The sequence below is a fragment of the Schistocerca cancellata genome, chromosome 3 (assembly GCF_023864275.1).
Source record: "Schistocerca cancellata isolate TAMUIC-IGC-003103 chromosome 3, iqSchCanc2.1, whole genome shotgun sequence".
Classification (NCBI taxonomy): domain Eukaryota; kingdom Metazoa; phylum Arthropoda; class Insecta; order Orthoptera; family Acrididae; genus Schistocerca; species Schistocerca cancellata.
This window is the reverse complement of record NC_064628.1, coordinates 731,320,066-731,335,737: the sequence shown is the minus strand read 5'-3', so window position 1 is coordinate 731,335,737 and position 15,672 is coordinate 731,320,066. Positions and strand designations below refer to the sequence as shown.

Sequence of the window (15,672 nt, the reverse complement as noted above, 5' to 3'; positions counted from 1 at the left end):
TTCCCAAGTCGCCACTTACACAGATCAGATTGCACATACTCATATTTTACATATCCCAATTACCCTGGATAAAGAGGGGGAACTGGTTAGTATTCTGATAATGATCACTCTCTCCACGTCAACTGTCATATCAAAACTCCTGTAATAAGCTTTGAAACTTTTCGAGACTATCTTTACGTCCTCCAGCAAGAATTGTTTGAAGCAGCCACATTAACGGGATTTCGTAACAAAAATGCGAATTAGTTCAGTAGTACTATAGGAATTGCACCTCAAAATAATACACCCATAAAAGTGAGCAGGATTTGTAAAGCCAGATTGGCTAAAATATTCCATAATTAGTTTACTGTGCTTTTCATCATCTTATTCTGCTTTACACCAGCATGCCTGAATGAATATATGTCCGAATTCTTCAGGTGTTCCACACGTATGAGGTGAGGCACACTTCTGCAATACATTTCACCATCCAAATAACAGCATACAAATTCAATCTTATAACTACAAGACCTCTTTGGTAGAAGATCAGATTGCTGCAATCAAGTCTGAGGATGAATGCCGTTTGATGAATTTTTAAATACTTGAACCTTTTTGAGGTATTGGACAGTTACCAAAACGTGATAATTCCTCAATAATGTAAAGACAACCACCAGTAACCTAAAATGTGCATTTAACTTCTTCCTTAATGTCTAACCATCCTTCTCAATACTTACCATAAACTCTTCGAAATGCCCAGTAGTAATGTAGCATGACTTGAAACTGGTGCATGGATTTAAGTAACCTCCTCCTGACCAGTTACCACCTCTAGCATTACTGAGAATGTTTTATTCCTCTCATATTTTTCCCTTAAATGTTGAAAATTATTTTGTAAATTGATTACCTCATAAAAAAAAACTTTAAGTGACTCTTCCCTCTCTCACCAGTAGTAAATTTCTCTTCAACAGTAGGCAGTCTGTTATAAGACTCCCCATTTAACTGTGTACACATTTCAGTCAGATTCCCACTTAACGACTTTGCTAATAGACTTTAGGCTCTGTGACTGCACTTGTCTTGCACTAACATTGGATTACTGCTCCTATGAAAAACTTTCGCCCGATTTCGCCAACTTACATGTACATGCTTTTTGTTACACTAGCTTTTCTTTTGTAAATCCTTAATAGACTGAATATAACCATTTATTAATTTTACAAATTACGCTTCTTGATTTGCTATGAGGGACTTCAAGAATGAAAGAGCATGAGTTTCTCTTGGGATATTCTTTAGTTGCATGTCACAGTCCTGCTGTCTCCCCTGAGAATAAGCTAATTTTGTACTAATAGAAATTAATGTTCCAGACTAAGTCATAGAGGTAGAAGTCAGCTGATCATGTTACACGTGTAGCGGTCTAATAACGGAATAATCATGTCACCCAGTTTCATTGTATATGCTTCAATGTATCCATTGCAAACGATGTTTCTCGAAAACCTGCTACCGTATCAATAATGCTTCACATTACTATCCTGCAGGATTATGCTTATTTCATCCACATTTAGTTATTTATTTACATGTGTTGAAAGAAAAGTAATGCCTCCACCTTCGTTAAATGGGTATGGGTGGGAATATTTCAATAAATCAAACGCAGAAATAATCTTTAGAATGTGGTCTTTAATTACCAATATTCACTTTTCCAGATAATCACCAGCTGATTGACTACATTTCTGCCAACGATGAACAAGTTTTCTGAAGCCGTCATGGAAGGATTCGATACTCTGTTTCCGCAACCACAGTCTCACAGTTCTCTCAGCGTCTTCATCAGAAGCGTAATGATGTTCCCGCAGATCGTCTTTCATTATCGGGAACAGATGGAAGTGAGACAGTGCTATATCTGCACTGTTTGGAGGATGCCGTACAGTGGTATGATTCAGTCTTAGAAATTCTGCTGTGGTGGCACGTGAAGTGTGTGGTTTGGCATTGTCATGCATTAGTGTGACCCACACGTTCTTGTGAAATGCCGATTGTGCTTCCAGTTTCTCTATGAGTGATACGACGATCGTCCTCAATCAATCTGTCAACATTTTGCTTGTGATACTTGGTGGTTGCTGTCACAGGACGTCCAACACTTTATTTGTCACGCAGGTCAGATGTTGTTGCCTCAAGATCTTTAAACTTACTCGCCCAACAACGCACAGTACTCACATCAACACAATCAGCTTAAACTGCTTTCATTCTCAGATGAATCTCCTTTGCGGTGGCACCTTTTGCTGTCAAGAATTCAATGACTGCACGTCGCTTAAATTGCATTGACCGACCGTCAGCGCTGGGCACCATACTGCAAAAACACAACCGTTGAATACTAAGACTTCATGCCAACTGGAGCTGTAGAGAAGAGGCCACGTAACATGCCAGTACCTGCCACATACCAATGCTGCCAGCTGTTGAAGAGTTACGAAGGTGGAGGCGTTACTTTTCAGTCAACCCTCGTATTTCATACTTTCATTTCATCAACTTCTTCTTCCGTATGAAAGTTTGCTGAATACCTGTTGTGAGATGTGGGATTGAAAGCGACGGTGCACTGATATTCCCCACTGGCTTCAGCGGGCTAATCTGAAATTTGAGCTACCCACACCAATCTCTCACAATAACTACTGCTACTATTTATTAATAATATTACTATAATTTGGAAAAAGGGTATTTATGCCATTAACTGTATAATTGTATGATTTTTCTCTAACGGTTTCATTGTTACATCCGTCTTCTTTCGAAAATAACTGTTCATCAGTGGAACAAAATGAAAAATATATATCACTGTTCCATTACTCTAATTGTCATACTGCACAGAAGTTATATCGAATGTGTTTAGACAGACACTTACGATATTTACGTAAATTCTACTGTAGAATGGATGATATTTGACAAAAATTTATTTTTGACCCATTGATACACACTGTTTCTCTTGTATGAAGATACTTGTAATAACTGTAGGTAGAGGATAAATGTACAATTGTGCAGCTGATGGCACAATTTTTTTAAATTAACAGCCATAGACAGTCACCTACGAAATATTTAATGTCATAATTATGTTACTTCTACTAAATATTACTTCCTGCAGGAATGTAAAATCGTAATTATGACCATTTAAGAACTTTCTCTAAGATTTATCATTTGGATGAGGTGGTAATAACCGAGATATGATCGCAAAAACTCTATCCATCTTTATATATGGATTGATTTGTTAGGCAGGGACTAAAATTCCAGTTTAAAAGGAAGCAATGTTTTGCTCCGCAGCCGCTTGTAGCATCTCATTGAATTTTTTTGGCATACAAAACAAAAAGAAACTATGATTTCATCATACTCTCCCTTTTATGTTTTCTGAATTTCGGTACAGATGTTTTCATTTCGTTCCTCAGCTATCAAGCTTTTTTCATTGTCTATTTTGAATGCGGTAGTGTTGCTGTTTTGTAATTTGCAATGAAAGGGTTGAAGACTGTCGTAGAGGTTTTCTTATTGCCTCCATCTTCGAAAGATTTTTACAGTATGGTGATAACATATGTCGTCATGGCATTTGTTTCTTGCATATTCAAAAGAGCATGTTCTAATATTTCTGAAATTTTCTTCGCTCTCATGAACGCTTGCTTCTACTTTCGTACGCGCATTCTCATGCGCCCCTTCACGTGCGTCTTCGCTGATACCAAGCTCATCGATTAAGTGACTGTAAGAATTATCGCACTCCGTTCCACTCCCTGGATCTTCGGTGATAATTTCTTTAACATCTTCATTCACATTTCTCCCCCGACCAGGCTCTGATGTATTTAATGTGGGATCAGTCAACTTACACAACAGCTGCATATGTCGTTGCTCCTGGTTAACTATGTTAAATGGGTAATTGTACAAGATGACTATATTCGCCATTGTTCCTCAGATAATCATCAGGATTGCATATGCAGTTTGTAGGGTGTTGGTTTACACGCACAAAATACGCCATATTACCGCATACAGTCACATTAAGAGGGAACGTACTTTTGTAATTCTACTTTAGCTATTCTACTGCCACTGAACTTCTTCTCTGACGCCGTAAACCTTCTCATTTAATCTATGCAGTGGCCTGGTCTTTGCAAGCGGCACTTCGAGCAATAAATTACTGACAGAATGACTACAATAAATTACAGACTTTAGCTGGTCGCAAGGCCAGACATGCGTATGTTAGTAATACTGTGCTAACAGAACCATCAGTATAATTACATTTTGAATAATCATTCGTGCTCCTTATTATTGTCTCAAACGCTTAGTTCTCTGTACAATTAGCATAGACACAGTTCGCAACACATTTCATTATAGGAACTGTCAGTTCATTATTAAGCAGTTTTACATCATATAACACCATTTCATAACAGGGAGGCGAGTAGGCTCTCCTTTCAAAACAAAATTTTTAAGTTTTTCTCCTCGATGAAAACATGTTACTTACAGTTCAGGTGGCATTTCACATCAACCTAAATAACATTCCGCAGTAAACAAATGCTCGAATTCACAAAACCACTCCTCTAACACTCGTAGAAAACTTCGCTCCCTGTGTAACTAAAATGATAAATAGTCATTTATTCTGTACGTCACTGTTTGAAGCTACGTCAAAATTTACATAAAATGAATAAACATGAGGTCGGTACATATGGCACTATATTGATATGTTATATACAAGGTGGTCCATTGACAGTGAGCGGGCCAAATATGTCACGAAATAAGCATCAAACGGAAAAAACTACAAAGAACGAAACTCTTTTAGCTTGAAGGGGGGAACAAAATGGCCCTATGGTAGGCCAGCTAGATGGTGCTGCCATAGGTCACACGGATATCAGCTGCGTTTTTTTTTAAATAGGAACCCCCATTTTTATTAAATATTCGTGTAGTACGTAAAGATATATGAATGATTTAGTTGGACCATTTTTTCGCTTTGTGATAGATGGCGCTGTAATAGTCACAAACTTATAACTACGTGGTATCACGTAATATTCCGCCAGTGCGGACGATATTGGGTTCGTGATACATTAGCCGTGTTAAAATGGATCGTTTATCAATTGCGGAAAAGGTCGATATCGTGTTGATGTATGGCTGTTGTGATCAAAATGCCCAACGGACATCATCCAAGGTCCGGACCGTTCGCCGGACAGTTACGTTATTTAAGGAAACATGAAGTGTTCAGCCATATTTCAAACGTCAACCACGACCTGGAACAAATGATGATGCCCAAGCAGGTGTTTTAGCTGCTGTCGCGGCTAATCCGCACATCAGTAGCAGACAAATTGCGCGAGAATCGGGCATCTCCAAAACGTCGGTGTTGAGAATTCTACATCAACATCGACTGCACCCGTCCGATGTTTCTATGAACCAGGAATTGCATGGCGACGACTTCGAACGTCGTGTACAGTTCTGCCACTGGGCACAAGAGATAATACGGGACGATGACATTATATGCACGCATTCTATTTGGCGACGAAGGGTCGTTCACCAACTGCGCTAACGTAAACCGGCATAATATGCACTATTGGACAACGGAAAATCCGCGATAGCTGCGTGAAGTGGAACATCACCGACCTTGGCGGGTTAATGTATGGTGCGGCGTTATGGGAGGAAGGATAATTGGCCCCCACTTTATCGATGGCAATCTAAATAGTGCAATGTATGCTGATTTCCTGCGTGATGATCTACCGATGTTACTACAAGATGTTTCACTGCATGACAGAATGGCGATGTACTTCCAACATGATGGATGTCCGGCACATAGCTCGCATGCGGTTGAAGCAGTATTGAATACCGTATTTCGTGACAGGTGGATTGGTCGTCGAAGCACCATACCATGGCCCGATTGTTCACCGGATCTGACGTCCCCGGATTTCATTCTGTGGGGAAAGGATAATTGCTATCGTGATCCACCGATAACGCCTGACAACATGCGTCAGCGCATTGTCAGTGTATGTGCGAACAATGCTGAAGGCGAACTACTCGCTGTTGAGAGGAATGTCGTTACAAGTATTGCCAAATGCACTGAGGTTGACGGACATCATTTTGAGCATTTATTGCATTAACGTTTTATTTACAGGGAATCACGCTGTAACAGCATGCGTTCTCAGAAATGATAAGTTCACAAAGAAACATGTATCACATTGGAACAACCGAAATAAAATGTTCAAACGTACCTACATTCTGTATTTTAATTTAAAAAACCTGCCTGTTACCAACTGTTCGTCTAAAATTGTGGGCAATATGTTTGTGACTATTACAGCGCTATCTGTTACAAAGCAAAAAATGTGTTCCAACTAAAACATTCATATTTCTTTACGTACCACACGAATATGTAATAAAAATGGGGGTTTCTATTTTAAAAAACGCAGTTGACATCCGTTTGACCTATGGCAGCGCCATCTAGCGGGCCAACCATAGCGCCATCTGGTTTCCCACTTCAAGCTAGACAAGCTTCGTCCATCGTAGCTTTTTCGTTTGACGCTTCTTCCGTGACATATTTGTCCCGGTCATGATCAGTGGACCACCCTGCATATCGTTCCTGACTGCCGGATACTCAGATAAATCTACAAAAAGTCGTATCGATCACAAAATCAAGAAAGGGTTCAAATTTCATTACGGCTGATCCCCAATCACGTCAGTCAACTCTGACAGTGTACACTAACGGAAAAAATGCTGAGTACCATCGTGGTTAATTTCCCACGTTAAACTGTCGGTCCCCTACAGCTAGCTGGGTTAAGTCATCTCCACAGTCCGAGGAAGCCAACGGCATACGAACTCCAATAGAACGATGCCTAGTAAACCACTATGCAATCCAAACTGATGTACGAGCTAATGATAGTTTCACGTTTTTTATGGTTGGTTTTGTGTAACAGTTTGTACGAATTCAAAGATTCATATTTACGTTGATTCCGTTAGCCCATAGTTCGTACTAGGAAATTGCTTGATTCATAGGAAATATTTGTTTGGAAATTTTATGCTTCATTTATCATTCGCTAGGATTTAATTTTAACTGTTTTCGCTTTGATTGCATTGTTGTTATTTTACAGCCTTCTACACTACTTGATTAAAAATATCTGACCTCACACAGGGCAGGCAATTCGTTCAGCAAGTGCCTGATGTACAACCATAGCAATGACGCCAACTGGAACAGTTCAGAACCCGTCAAGTGTCAGCACGGCTGGGATTACGACGACACATGGTTCTCTCTGACTGTTCCCTCACAGATGAACTGGGTCTGCGACAAACAGCAGTCCGCCAATGACGTCTTGTTCTACGCACAAAACATCGGAGTGGCTCTGAGCCTGCTATTCGGATACATAGGCGACATGTAAGCAATCAGTCTGTGAGATTATAGCCGTCTTATTCATTTTACCTTTATAATGTAATATACCAGCAACGGACAAATATTTTAACGTCATCACTCGGTGGGTATTAAGTTATTAAAGATTTTCGTTGTTTTATGTATGCCTCAGAAGTTAATGACGAGAGAATTTGATATTAACGTAAGTTATATTTATATGTAAAATAAAAGTTAGAAGATAGTAAAATAGAGATTACTGTAACGTATTACTCAGTCTCAGATCAAACAGACACTTAAGTAACCGGATGAAGTCATTTTACGTATTTTTATTACGTCTAGTTCCGTAGGACCAAACAGAGGAGCATATCTCCATTTACAAGGAACGCGTCTGCACCTGTGATTGACATAAATAAAATATAATGCAGATGAACCCAATGCAGATGACAAGTTGCGAGTGAGTTGGATGTTAATTAATGTTTGGAAAATACCTGAGGAATTGACAGAGGACGTAAAATGAAGTGTGTGTATATATATATATATATATATATGATCAATTATTTGCGTTTTGTTATTTAGAGACACTTTTTCTAATTTTTCATGATTGCTTCGTTTCTGTCTTTTCAGTTTTCCAGTGTTGTTCGGCAAATGTCTATTAGGAAATCTTTCAGCATACAGCTGCCTGGCTTCAGACTCATTAAGTTCGATAGATCAGGTGCCTCCCGTCATGTGCATATCATAATAAATTTGAGTTAGAATTTTACAGTACACACCAGTCCGATAAGAATGTGGCCGAGCAGGCGTCACGCCAATGACTGGAAGTCAGGCTCAACACGTCGCTCTTAGCTGAGGTCGCTAACACAGGCTTATTCGGTTGTGTGTCTCTCGTAAATAGTCCGTTCGAGGAGCAATAATATTCAGTACGCCCTAAAAACTATCCAGTAATGACTACAGAGAAAGTTTCCACTACTGATTGTGTTCTCAATACTAGTAGTAGTAGTGGAAGGGTTTTGTGGGCGCACGACAGCAAGGTCTTCAGCGCCCGTTCACTATCAGAGTGAGACGGGTGTCAAGAAAAAAACTCAGAACATTTACATCAAACGGAACAGAAAACACGGGGAACAATCATGGAAAAATATGTGCTCACCCACACCGAAGCGTGGGATGAAGCAGGGCGTCAGCAGTAAAACATGGACAACACAGGAAGAAAAAGATTTGCGTAGTTACTAGTACCATGGCAGCTAAGGGGACAACATGAAAATCTCAAAACAAACAACCTTTGAAAATTAGTAATACCTGTAAAAGGAAGCTAAACATTGGAAAAACATAAAGGATACAAACGAGGCAAACATGTCTCTCTCATTAACAAAAAAATTTAGTATTTATCTCTACTTTTCTTCTCCAATGTAAATTTTCTACCCATTCCCACTTAGTGGTCAACACCCAGTATATTGTCATAATCAGTTAAGTAATACAGGAATTAGATTAATTTATCTAAAAACTCTGCGACAGAGCGGAAGAAGTGATCCTGAGGAAATTCTTCACTTTAGCAATGAATGAGCGAAAATTGCTGCAAAGACTTTTTAATTCCTGTGGTAAGCTACTGAAGAGGGATACTGCAGAACACTGCTCGCCTTTCTGTACAAGAATCATGGAAGTGCGGCACGAATGTAGACTGGTTTTCTGCCTAGCGTTAACTGAATGATAGTTACTAAATCTTGGGAAGAAGGTGTTATCGACAACAGAAAACCACAAAAAATAAAATACATTTTGAGGGGCCAGTATCAGAATCACTAGACTACTGAACAGAGGCCGATAAGAGGTTGACGAACTCAAACCAAATTTTGCAGTAACTGCATGTTTTTGAGCCAAAAATTCCTTTTGTGAATAGGAACATTTACAAGGTGTTATAATGCAATATGACATAAGCAAATGATAATACGCAAAGCAGACTAAATTTCGTGTTGCACGATCACTTACTGCAGATAATGCTCTAACAGTAAATATACAAGCATTCAGTCCTTGAACAAGATCCTGAACATGGGCTTCCATGAGAGTTCACTATGTATCTCAACACCTAGAAAATTGAACTGTTCAGAATTACTAGTCATACGCCAGTTCTGTATAATGAAAATGTCAGTTTTAGTTGAGCTGTGTCTCATAAACTGTAGAAAATGATTCCTTCCATGACAGAGCAAGAATTTTATTTCTACAAGCCATCAACGTATCTCTTGATCTTCATTATCTGATTAATTGCCTATGATGTATTCAATAGCATTCACAGCCAAGCTTGTGTCACCAGAGAACAGATTTACACTCCTGGAAATGGAAAAAAGAACACATTGACACCGGTGTGTCAGACCCACCATACTTGTTCCGGACAATGCGAGAGGGCTGTACAAGCAATGATCACACGCACGGCACAGCGGACACACCAGGAACCGCGGTGTTGGCCGTCGAATGGCGCTAGCTGCGCAGCATTTGTGCACCGCCGCCGTCAGTGTCAGCCAGTTTGCCGTGGCATACGGAGCTCCATCGCAGTCTTTAACACTGGTAGCATGCCGCGACAGCGTGGACGTGAACCGTATGTGCAGTTGACGGACTTTGAGCGAGGGCGTATAGTGGGCATGCGGGAGGCCGGGTGGACGTACCGCCGAATTGCTCAACACGTGGGGCGTGAGGTCTCCACAGTACATCGATGTTGTCGCCAGTGGTCGGCGGAAGGTGCACGTGCCCGTCGACCTGGGACCGGACCGCAGCGACGCACGGATGCACGCCAAGACCGTAGGATCCTACGCAGTGCCGTAGGGGACCGCACCGCCACTTCCCAGCAAATTAGGGACACTGTTGCTCCTGGGGTATCGGCGAGGACCATTCGCAACCGTCTCCATGAAGCTGGGCTACGGTCCCGGACACCGTTAGGCCGTCTTCCGCCCACACCCCAACATCGTGCAGCCCGCCTCCAGTGGTGTCGTCACAGGCGTGAATGGAGGGACGAATGGAGACGTGTCGTCTTCAGCGATGAGAGTCGCTTCTGCCTTGGTGCCAATGATGGTCGTATGCGTGTTTGGCGCCGTGCAGGTGAGCGCCACAATCAGGACTGCATACGACCGAGGCACACAGGGCCAACACCCGGCATCATGGTGTGGGGAGCGATCTCCTACACTGGCCGTACACCACTGGTGATCGTCGAGGGGACACTGAATAGTGCACGGTACATCCAAACCGTCATCGAACCCATCGTTCTACCATTCCTAGACCGGCAAGGGAACTTGCTGTTCCAACAGGACAGTGCACGTCCGCATGTATCCCGTGCCACCCAACATGCTCTAGAAGGTGTAAGTCAACTACCCTGGCCAGCAAGATCTCCGGTTCTGTCCCCCATTGAGCATGTTTGGGACTGGATGAAGCGTCGTCTCACGCGGTCTGCACGTCCAGCACGAACGCTGGTCCAACTGAGGCGCCAGGTGGAAATGGCATGGCAACCCGTTCCACAGGACTACATCCAGCATCTCTACGATCGTCTCCATGGGAGAATAGCAGCCTGCATTGCTGCGAAAGGTGGATATACACTGTACTAGTGCCGACATTGTGCATGCTCTGTTGCCTGTGTCTATGTGCCTGTGGTTCTGTCAGTGTGATCATGTGATGTATCTGACCCCAGGAATGTGTCAATAAAGTTTCCCCTTCCTGGGACAATGAATTCACGGTGTTCTTATTTCAATTTCCAGGAGTGTATTATAGAAGCAACTGTGTCATTAGAAATCATAGCGCTTATGTACAGAAGCTAGTGTCATCAGGAAACAGTACTAATTTAGAAACTAATATCAATTCGCCAATCAGATGCCACCTCATAGCTGTTCTCATGAATCTGGAGAATGACGTTTTGCTGTTTGTTCTTCAGGTATGAGAAGGACCAGTTGTGGGCTACTCCTCATACTCCATAATGCTCTGTGATAACATTTTGTAATCCACACTATGAAAATTAAGATACCTCCTGTACGCAACTTTTTGTCGAATTCAATCAATGTCTAACTAATAAAATAGTATATAGCGTTTCCAGTTGTTAAGACTCTTCTGAAGCCAGACTGTCCGTTTAATGGCAAAGTAAGTGAACTGTATTGATAAATTACGCTTATTAATCCAGCATTTTCACAATCTTTTTCAAACACTAGTGACATAAAAATATGTCTAAATTTATCTATTTTATCTTTTTCTCCTTTTTTTATAAATTGTTTTTGTTATTGGGCGCTTCAGGTAACTGACAATTCCTAAAGAAAAAGAGAAAACAAATGTAACTACCATATGCAGCACAGTGCTTTACTTTTCCGCTCAATATCACATCATACGCATGTGAGTTCTTGGTCTTCAGCACCGTAATTAATTGACTCAATCTCCCCGTTGCCAGTATCAAAGAGTTGTATTTCGGACTGTAGTCTTGGAAAGCCACTCCCTATGATAGTTATATATGGTGACTCACTACTGTTGCCACAAAGAATAACTCCGAAAGTGTGGTAGGAGCTGAAAAGTTTGTGGGACAAATGTTGCATGGGACAACGGGGGCCATAATATGACATTGGTTTTTTGTTGCTAGGTGGGATCACTTCAGAGATATGAAGGTCAAATTTCCTTTTCACTTTTTTTTAAATGGGATGCTGTAGTTTGGTACTTATTTTCTGATAGCAGCTGTCGAGACGAATCCAATGATGTGTAACAGTGAGGTCATTCAAGATCAACGAAAGACACAAAGGTGGCATGAACGTCCATTTACTGAAGGTGTTGAAAGTGATGAACATAGGTATCAGTGCAGTGCTGCAATCTTCTCATCATGGATTGAGTAGTTTTCGTTATCATGTCGGCACTTATCGAAGCACATGCTCTGAGAATTGTCTGATATCTTGAAGGGTAGTTGGAACGTGTTTATAAACTACGTCTTTTACGAATTCCCACAAGAAAAAAATCCAGAGGCGTCTCGTCTGGCGAATGAGCAGGCCAATACACATCACCGCGTCCAGTCGAACGATTTGGGTATTGTCCCTGAAACTCATTTCTAGCCATCAGCGAAAAATGTGCCGTATATCTAGCGTGTTGATACCACATTCTGTTGTTTGTTCCTAAAAGTATTTCTTCCAATAACAGACCTAATGTTCCTAGCAAGAATGTGATGTTCTTCCTACGATTAATACTTCCTTCGATATAAAGGGGGCCTATAATTCTGTCCTCCAGAATCCTACACCATACATTCACCGACCATGGTTTGTGGTGTGCAAATTGTCGCAGCCAACATGGATTTTCAGTTACCCAATAGTACATGTTATGCAAATTAACATTTCCATGATTCGTGAACGCAGCCTCGCCAGTAAATAAAATCAAATTAAGAAATGGATCATCCCTCTGGTTCTGAAGTTGAGCCCATCGGCAGAATTCAGTGCGATGCGTTTTAGCCGTACAAGTTAATTTTTGGTGGAGACTGATATGGTAGGGATATTAATGGTGATGCAGAACATGAACAACACTCTGGCTCAGGACAGATTCCCTTGCGATTTGACGCGAACTAACACAAGGATCTCGTATCACAGTGGCAAGAGTACCAATTTCCGTTTCCTCGTTAGTAACTTTCCTTGAACGGATAAGTTTCCGATGCGTTAAAGATCCAGTTGTTGTCAATTTATGATACACATAATTAAATGTACGGCGTGTTGGGTGAGAACGTTCAGGATACCTTTCAGCTTATAAGTCTCTAGCTGTCACTGAACTTCGACTTGTTCTTCGAAGGAATTCATCATTCACATTCACCTGACTCGACGATACTAGTCTTATCGTTCCTATTAGTGTTGTACTTCCAAACCGTCGAATGGTGTTTACATGTCAATGGAACATTAGGTATATACGCCGTAATTGGTGAATATTTACTATTTGCACGATATACGATAGAGACTAGTCAGAGCAAGTCCTTCGATAAGTGCTGAAGTGATATGAAATACCACCCCATCCAAGATAAGAAGATTGCAGCACTGCATTAATACCAGTGGCCAACACTTCCAAAACCGTCTGTAATGTACGTTCATGCCACCTTTTTAACCTTTGTTGATCTTCAAAGACCTTACTGTTAGACATCATTGGATTAGTCTCGATAGTCGCAATCAGAAAATAAGTACCAAACTATAGCAGCCCATTTAAAAAACAAAGTTGACTTTCATATCTCTGAAGCGACCCACACATAGCAACAAAAAAACCAATGTCATATTATGACCAACGTTGTCCCATGCAACATTTGTCCTACAAAACATTTTAAGCTACTATCGTCCTTTCGGAATTTTTTAGGTGGCAATAGTTAGTGACTTGCCCTTTATGATTCCCTGGAGAAACAAAATTTCTGTTTAATTCATCTGCTACATTCAGGAAGACGTCGTTAAATACTGTACACACGTCGGAGTTATTAGGTAATAAAACTATCTCTACTCCTTATTGGCTATGTATGATTTGATGATTTGAACACGCATCATATCATTTCGTCAACTGATAGCTTAGTCAAAGTTTTTACCTCATGTGATGCTGAAATACGTTTAAACATCCGAATGTTTCATACTAACATGTGGTAATTGCTCGTGAAACTATTTTTGTGATACGTGACTGACAAGGCCATAAAATAATTTCCTTGCGAGACGCTTACTGTATTTTAATTAGGCAGTATGCATTTGCTGTATAAAAATAAGAGTACAGAATAGTAGAATACTGCAACGACTCCGATACCAGTTTGTAAACACATACTTATGTTTCATATTTTTACTGCGTAATCATAACTTGTCTTTTACAATCGAGTCATGGTCATTCACTTTGCTCTGTCTGGAAAATCGAACTGTTTACGTAGAAATTTCTAGCCCTGAAGGAGAGATCTTCATCTGCAACCACTTTGCAACTCTTGTTTCATACAGATGTCCAGAAAGAAATGTTGAGTGACTGCGGATGTTAGACAGCAGTTTTAGTAAAATGATACCATTGCAATAAGGTTTTACTTACAAATATAAACGAAGTAAGAACGTTGTTGAGCTTAAACAGAGCAAGAAGAGCTCAATGAATATGAATTTGTAATTTTCCAATCGATCGGACTAAAATCTACCAGGGTTTTTATCTTATGCACAGTTGATAAACGTATCAAAATTACACATTTAGTCGTATAGCATCCACACTGCCTCTGAAGCAGATGAGAGACCCAAGTCCAAAACTGGAAAGTGTATCAAGCCGAAAGATCCTTATGTCAGTCTTACACACGAACGTCGAAATGGCAGATAATGTAAGTTGTGTAGGAATATGAAATCAATTAAAATCACTAAAAAGTGGAAAGCCATCTTAACCTAAGGTATCAGTAGAAAATAATCGTTCATTTGACGTTCCTCCTTTCTGTGACATTACCAGTTATATTTAGGTTTTTGAAACAATGCTCTCTTCAAAAAGCAATGTGTTTCTCTTGGTTGATTACTCAAAGATGTTTCGATACGCATCATGGTCAAAGAGTCTGATTTTATTAGTTTAGTAAAGTTACAAACTCCATCGTTGGTTAGGTGTTTTATGCTTAGAAACATGTTTCACCATTTTGACTGCTCACCTGAAACTACGTCGTTGTGAAAACGAAACTGCAAAGAATGACTTGATTTTGTACGTTTATATAGCTTATCAGCACGTCATCTGCAAAGTAGTAGGATAAATTTGGTTAAATAGTTATTACTTTTGAATACTTTTCGAGAGGCACTGTGATACATATTCTGTACTCATTCTGCTATCCCCATTGTACAACAATGATAAGTTACCTTCCTTCGGTGTGATTGTTCTTATTACCTTTCACTTCCTATCAAGAAGTGTATAGTTCTGTAAGGCATTGTGGGCTTAGATGATAAACAACAGTGCCAGGCGAGGCTAAACATCAATAACTTACACGTAGACGGCATTCCTTTTTGTGAAAAATCGGACTTAAAATACAGGAAGTAAAATCAGCATCGTTTGCAACAAATTTATTTTAGAACCAAGAAGCAAGGCATATTGTAATTACGTTCCATTCCGGAGCACTGACGATGTTTTAATTCAGTAAAACGAAACCACATAATAATTGAGTAAACACACGTCCGGTCATATTTTTTCCGTGTTTTATTATATTAAACGAAGCATTTCGGGCTCTGTGTGTACATCTTGTGTTGTAAATCCTCTATTATATAATTTTCATTTGCCCCTGAGTGAGATGAGTTTAGGTGTTTCGTGAATCGAGTGCGGAAATATATCAGAAACAGTGCAGGAAACAATGTAAAACTAATCGCACAAACAAGGAAGAACATGTTTAACCTTTTGAGGACGTGCGCATATATATCAGGAACAGTGGAGGAAAGAATGGAAAA

The 15,672-nt window shown here is 40.3% G+C and overlaps 1 protein-coding gene across 1 annotated transcript in view; it reads left to right on the top strand.

Moving 5' to 3' along the window:
- LOC126176542 (solute carrier family 22 member 7-like) overlaps positions 1-15,672 on the top strand; it is a 193,807-nt gene that overhangs the window by 29,975 nt on the left and 148,160 nt on the right. Inside the window, exon 3 of the mRNA XM_049923699.1 lies at positions 7,076-7,315. Coding sequence (XP_049779656.1) covers positions 7,076-7,315 — 240 coding nt within the window. The remainder of the gene's footprint in view (positions 1-7,075; positions 7,316-15,672) is intronic.